The sequence below is a fragment of the Crocuta crocuta genome, unplaced genomic scaffold (genome assembly GCF_008692635.1).
Source record: "Crocuta crocuta isolate KB4526 unplaced genomic scaffold, BGI_CrCroc_1.0 scaffold212, whole genome shotgun sequence".
NCBI lineage: Eukaryota > Metazoa > Chordata > Mammalia > Carnivora > Hyaenidae > Crocuta > Crocuta crocuta.
This window is the reverse complement of record NW_027528607.1, coordinates 206958-214482: the sequence shown is the minus strand read 5'-3', so window position 1 is coordinate 214482 and position 7525 is coordinate 206958. Positions and strand designations below refer to the sequence as shown.

Below are 7525 nucleotides of genomic sequence, written 5' to 3'. Positions count from 1 at the left end.
AAAAAAAAAAAAAAAAAGAATTACAAAAAAAGAAAGAAAACTCCACAGCTAGAGGTATGATCTCTCTCTGAATGCCCTGCAGTTAGAGATGGGCTGATAGGATCCCTCTCCGTACTGGGCCGAGGTTTTTCTTTTCTCCAGCGACAGTTCTATGAGCAGTTTCAGCCATTCTTTCTCTTCCCCTGTCTCTCTGTGGCTCTCCGTGGAGGAAGCTCCCTGGAGAGGTTCAGGCCTGTTTTTATCTTCCCCAGTTCACAGTCACACACCTATGAGGCTATCTTCTTAGTGGACTCTGTTTCTTTTCCTCCCATACTTTTGTGTTTCAGTGTCCTATGGCTTCAGGCCTTCTTTGTTTGAGAGATGCAGGTGGGTGAAAAGTATGAAAAGCTCCATACTTCTCCGCCATCTTGCCTCTCACACAAGTCACTTAGACAACTTTAAACTTTACAAATCATTTTCATGTTCCTTATCTCATTTAGTCCTCAAATCAACTCCATGAGTTAGGTNAAATCATGAGAGATTCTTGAATACTGAGAACAAACTGAGGGCTGATGGGGCTGGGGGAGAGGGGAAGAGGGGTGATGGGCATGAGGAGGGCACTTGTGGGAATGTACACTGGGTGTTACATGGAAACCAACTTGACAATAAACTATTAAAAAATATATGGTAACAAATAAAAATGAAAATACAACAATCCAAACTCTTTGGGATGTGGCAAAGGCAGTCCTAAGAGGAAAGTACCTTGCAATCTAGGCCTATCTCAAGAAACTAGAAAAAGTGCAAATACAAAATATAACTACGCACCTAAAGGAACTAGAAGCAGAGCAGCAAGAGCACCCCCAAACCCGGCAGAAAGATCAGGACAGAAATAAACAATATAGAATTTAAAAAAAAAAGTTGAACAGATCAATGTAACCAAGAGTTGATTTTTTGAAAAAATAAAAAATTGTTAAACAACTCTAAACAGGCTTCTCAAAAAGAAAAGAGAGAGCACCCAAATAGACAAAATCAAGAATGAAAAAGGATTTAGTAAAACCAATCCTACAGAAATACAAGCAATTATTAGGAAATAATATGAAAAATTATATGCCAATAGGTATAGTTTTTACAATATCATTAATGATAAGGAAATGTATATTAAAACCACATCAAAATAGCATCACATGATGCTAACAAATAATGGCATAAAAACATACATACCTATCCCCACATAAACACACACAAAACCAATAGTGCTTATAAGGATGTCCAGCAATTATCTTATATGCAACAGGTGAAAATGTAAAATTATATATATATGTATTTGGAAAACTGTTGGAGCCTCTAATAAAGATAAAAACATACTATCCCAATCACTTAGCCATCATACACAGGAATTATTACTGATTGCAAATGTCTCTTAAACAACATATAGAGAAGTATTAATAACAACTGTATTCAAAATAGTCAAGGATGAGATAAAACGTTAATTTCCACCCTGAATTAATAAATAAACTTGGTACATTTATAAAATGGAGTAGTATACAACAATAAAAAGTATCAAGCCTCAGTTAAAAGCAATAGTATGAATTAATCTCACAGACATAATTTTTAGTGAAATAAGCCATCAGAAATGACGTATATGATTTAGTTACTATTAAAATCATAATCTGTCCAATTTATAGTACTAGATATAAAAAACGATGAACTCTAGAAGTAATTGACTGATTAGGGGCATGAAGTCTTCTGAGTGTTAGTAGTGCCACATATTTTCTTCTAATCAGTGATTATATAGGTTGTGGGCTACCTATAAGGTGTGTAGGTACTCAGAAAATACTTTCTGTGGGGCCTCTGATCACATATACAATTTGAATCACTCTAAATCAGTATGCCATTAACATTCTGGTAGATCGGCCTTTAGCAATCCCATTAAATAAATATTGTACCACCCAAAGGAGCAATCTGCTCTCCAGGCCACCACCATAGAGTTGGGACTGTTCAAAAGGCCTTGAGAAACTACAGGCATTACCCCTGGAACTCTCTGGATATCTCTTCAAATGAATAAATGCAGAGTTCAATGACTGCAGAGTATTGGGTTAGGGGGTGTCCCAAAAACGAGTGTCCTAAAATGGAGAAATAGAGAAGGAGCCTAATAGGAGTACTTTGAACTTGGGGAAGGGTAGCAAATCCTAGCCACTGGAAAGGGACTTAGACACTTTCAAGAATGGTATTTCAAAGTTCAGGACCCCAAATATTTTATATATTCATAAAGAGTCCATCAAGTTTTATGTGCAAGATTCTTTAATTTTACTGTGTGTATGTTGTACTTGAAAATTTTTTGTTAATGTCTTCTAAGTTTTTTATTGAGATATAATTGACATAAATTTTATTAGTTTCAGGCATGCAACACAATGATTCAATATTTGAATATATTGTGAAATGATCTCACAGTAAGTTTAGTTAACATCCATCACATGCTTATGCTTTTTTCTTGTGGTGAGTACTTTTAAGATCTACTCTTTTAGCACCCTTCAAATATGTAATACAATATTATTAACTACATTCCCATGAGTTATTTATTTTATAATTGGAAGTTTGTACCTTTTGGCCCCATTCTCTTGTTTTACTCCTCCCACCCATTCCTGGCATTCCACAGTCCATTCTTTGTAACTATGAATTGTTTTGTTTTTTGTTTTTTATTATTTTTTAATTTTTTAATTTTTATTTTTAATTATTTTGAAAGAAAAAGAGACCGCACGAGTGGGAAGGGGCAGAAAAAGAGAGACAAAGAATCCCAAGTAGGCTCTGCACTGCCAGCACAGAGCCCAATGTAGGGCTTGAACTCATCATGACCTGAGCTGAAACCAAGAGTCAGATGCTCAAACAACTGAGCTACCTGGGCGCCCCTGTTTGTTTGTTTTTTGGATTCAGGTATAAGTGAGCTCAAAAAGCATTTGTCTTTCTCTCTTTAACTTATTTCACTTAGCATAATGTTGTCAAGGTCCATCTGTATTGCCACAAATGACAAGATTTTCTTCTCTTTATGAATGAGTAATATTCCAGTGTGTGTGTGTGTGTGTGTATGTGTGTGCGTGTGTGTGTGTGTGTGCCTGCTCATGCACATACCACATTATATTTATCCACTTATCCATGGATGGACATTTAGGTTGCTATGTATCGTAGCTATTGTCAATAATGCTGCAATGAACATGGGGATGGAGATATCTCTTCCAGTTAGTGTATTCCTTTCCTTCAGATAAATACCAAGAGGTGGAATTTCTGGATCACATGGTAGTTCTATTTTTAATTTCTTAAGGAACCACCGTAGTGTTTTCCATAATGGCTGCACCAATTTACATGCCTACCAACAGAGTAAAAGGGTTCCCTTTTCTCCACATCTTCACTAACATTTGTTATTTCTCATCATTTTAAGAATAGTCATTTTATTTATTTATTTATTTATTTATTTACATTTGTTTATTATTGACAGGGTGAGACAGAGCATGAACAGGGGAGGGGCAGAGAGAGAAGGAGACACAGAATCTGAAGCAGGCTCCAGAACCTGAGCAAGCTGTCAGCACAGAGCCCGATGCAGGGCTTGAACCCAGGAACCATGAGATCATGACCTGAGCCGAAGTCGGTTACTCAAGAGACTGAGCCACCCAGGCGTCCCAAGAATAGTCATTTCAATAGGTATGAAGTGATATCTCACTCTAGTTTTGATGTGCATTTATGTGATTATCAATAATGCTAAGCACCTTTTTATATACTCGTTGGCCATCTATCTGTCTTCTTTGGAAGATAAAATTTTCTAAGAAAAAAATTATTAAGCATCTATTATGTGAGTACCAAGATACCATGAAGTAAACACTGGCTGAATATATATCATTGCTCAAAAACTATAAAATGAGGGTAGAATACTGAAGGAATAAGTGCAAATTAAAAAGTGTTGGACAGGGGCGCCTGGGTGGCTTAGTCGGTTAAGCGTCCGACTTTCGCTTAGGTCATGATCTCGCGGTTCGTGGGTTCGAGCCCCGCGTCGGGCTCTGTGCTGACTGCCAGCTCAGAGCCTGGAGCCTGTTTCAGTCTGTGACTCCCTCTCTCTCTGACCCTCCCCTGCTCACGTTGCCTCTCTCTCTCTCCTAGAAATAAATAAAACATTAAAAAAAAATAAAATTTATAAAAAGTGTTGGACAAGGTACTTAATAAATAATGAATGAATGAATAACTAAAGTTTATGAATCTGAGAGTAACTACTGTCTAGGTAGATTCAACCTTTGAGAATGTAATTGAATGTAATTGAGAATGTATAGGAATTCACTCATTGGGAAGTGTTATTCCTGAGCATCTTAAATTCCTTACCATACTGATACTTCTGTGAAGTCCCCCTTCCCTGATAGAGATTGATAGAAATATAATGTGTTTCCACTTCTATAAGTTTTGCAGTATTCCATATACATGCATCTACAGACAAACTGGTTTACTTTGAATAGTAAAACACTTATGGGACATCTGCATAGACATGATGAGTCTAGGAAGATTCCACACAGAGTCAATCATGGGGAAAATTTCTCCAAATTCTTCTTCTTATAAGACCTTGAAACATCATTTATATTTTTATTTTTATACTTCTGTGACTTATCAGTTTATGGCATATAATAAAGTATCAATAAAATTAGAGCTAAAAATAATTAAGCAATTAAGAAAGGAAAGAATCTGTCACAAGTATTTAATACCTGTAGTCCTTGATGCAGATAAGGACTTGGTAATGTGGACAACAGAGTTAACTGTTTGCAAATAAAAAGAAGCATTTTTATTCCACATAGTCCTGTCTACATGACCTGCTCTGTAGAGGTTATCCAAGAAAGTAACAAAATCTTGTAACTAAGTTGTCCAAAGCTTTTAAGTATTCCATAAATTTTCACAGTGATTGGACATTAATCCCATTATATGTTCTAGATGGGATATCTAGGGAAATTATCAATAAAATAATACTAAGTTTAGAGGTGTTTTTTTTTTCTGTTGCAAGATTCTATAGTTGAACAACAAAATCTCTTTTACCTAGATTAAAATGAATATCGGAGACAGTTTATGTCAGCCTTTTTTCAAAAAGATGCTTGAAACCTTTTCTCGAATTTGCTTAGTCCTCACTCCATAGATGACAGGATTGAGGGCAGGTGGAACAACCACATACAGATTGGCCAGGAGAATGTGAATACATACAGGAACATTCCTGCCAAATCGGTGAGTCATGAAGGAGAAAAAAGCTGGAGTAAAGAAGGCTAGGATAACACAGATATGGGAGCCACATGTATTAAGTGCTTTGAGTCTGGCATCCTGAGAAGGAAGGCAGAAGACAGCTCGGAGTATTCTCAAATAGGAGATGACAATCAGAACCACATCAACAAACACCAGTGATATAAGAATTAATCCAAATATCATGTTGGCTCTTATATTGGCACAGGCTAGCCGAGCAATTCCCATGTGCTCACAGTATGTGTGGGGGATTACATGGTGCCCACAGAAGGGAAGTCTCAAGATGAGAAACACCAGAGGGATAACCAAAATGAAAATGACACCAAATACAACAACAAGGATGAGACCAATCATTTTGTTAGTGAGAATCAGGCTGTATCGCAGAGGGTTGCAGATGGCAACATGGCGATCAAAGGCCACGGCCACCAACACGACAGTCTCCATGGCAGTGAATATATGAATAAAGAACATCTGAGTGACACAGCCCCCAAAGTTAATCTCCTTTAAATTAAACCAGAATATGGCTAACATTTTGGGGATGGTGGATGTGGACAGGCCCAGATCAATGGAGGCTAACATAGCCAAGAAGTAAAACATGGGCTGATGAAGACTGCGTTCATTCTTGATCACAAACAGGATAGTGACATTCCCCACAAGGGCAATCAAATACACAGAACAAAAAGGAAACCCAATCCAGATGTGCATCTCTTCAAGTCCTGGAACTCCCAGCAGGAGGAAATAGGAGGGGTGGAACTTGGTATCATTTGAGGGGGACATCCTCTCTCTGTTCTTTTGGAATCACAGAGAAAACAAATTATCAAACATTTAAAAAGTCATACTACATCCCATAAAAGAATACAATAATCTTGGAGTGGTGGTCAGTGGGTAATTGTGAAAGATATTTTATGCCAGCCTTGAAAGTATGGATTCATTCAGACATTAAAAAATACTAACCATTCTGCTAAGTGTAGCAAACAAATCCAAGAAAATCTGATTTTATAATGTTATTATTCTGGGGGTGAGACAGACAGTATCCAAGTAAACAAAAAATAAGTGTGTATGGATATACATAATATGTACAGGTGTCTCCCATACCAAGTACTAACCAGTCCCATTCCTGCTTAGCTTCTGATATCAGATGAGATTGGGCACATTCAGGGTGGTATGGCCATAGACAGTATAGGTGTCAAAAATGTATATATTCACATATACATCAGGTAGACTTAAGAGATATAAGTGACTTAAAGAAAAACAAAACATGATAATAATGAAGGTTAATAAGCTGGTGTCACTTTAAATTTATCATGAGGGAAGTTCCCTTTAAGCAAATAAATGAATGCAATATGGGGATAATTTCATGTAAAGTTAACAATGATCATTAAATATTTTTTTATTTGAGTATAGTCGGCATACAATGTTACATTAGTTTTAAGTGTACAACTTCTATATTCACCACAAGGGTAGCTACCATCTGTCTCATTTCATCCCTACTACAATATCATTAGCTATATTCCTTATGGTGTGTCTTTTGTTCCTGTGACTTATTCATTCCATAACTAGAAGCCTGTATCTCCCCCTCCCTTTCACTCATTTTGTCCATCCTCCTCCCACACTCCTCCCTTCTGACAACCATCAACATTAAATATGTTTGAGACATGGGATGACACGTGGATTGAATTATGGAAAGGATGCTCTTTTGGCCCTGTGGGAAATTAACTGGGAGGGATACCAATTGCTTTTCTCTGATAAGGCTGTGTATGTAATAAGAGCTTTAGGAAAGCTGTTGATTCTCTCTCTTTAGGGGATCAGGTAGCAAGTTTATGAAGAGTAAAGAAGGAAATTGAACTCTTCCTTCTTATTTTGTTTTCTTCTTTTTCTATGATACGTTGATGTGGTAAGCTGGAGTGAGGTACTGCTGCTTGGGAGGTTTCTCCAACCCCCTCAGCTCAGTGAAACTCAGGTCAAATAGACAGATCAAGAAAGTATTTATTTCCAAGAGCTTTACCAACTTTTCTATTGAAATTTCTATAGAAATTAACTCTATATTCTGGATAGCAAAAACAAAAAAAATGCACTTAAAAAAATACCCTGGTTGATCTATATATTAAAAAAAAACAACCCTAAAATTAAGAAGAACAACGTAGGAGACTTTACTCCTACCAAAAATATTTAAACAATACCTACCTTATGCTTCTCTGTCCCTCAGCCCCAACCCTATTTCGGGGGTTTCTTGTTTACACCTACTTCTCAGACCTTCTATCCCTCATTTACAGTGTCTGGATCCCAGAAC

At 36.9% G+C, this 7525-nt stretch overlaps 1 protein-coding gene across 1 annotated transcript; it reads right to left on the bottom strand.

Moving 5' to 3' along the window:
* Positions 1 to 5073: 5073 nt before the first annotated feature.
* On the bottom strand, positions 5074 to 6012 carry LOC144223837 (olfactory receptor 52E4-like). Its single transcript, XM_077754616.1, has one exon. The coding sequence runs from the start codon at positions 6010 to 6012 to the stop codon at positions 5074 to 5076; it is 939 nt and encodes a 312-aa protein (XP_077610742.1).
* Between the last annotated feature and the right edge of the window lie 1513 nt (positions 6013 to 7525).

Bases quoted from the DNA above. Each gene is read 5' to 3' on its own strand.
- LOC144223837 (XM_077754616.1), bottom strand. From the start codon at position 6,012: ATGTCCCCCTCAAATGATACCAAGTTCCACCCCTCCTATTTCCTCCTG.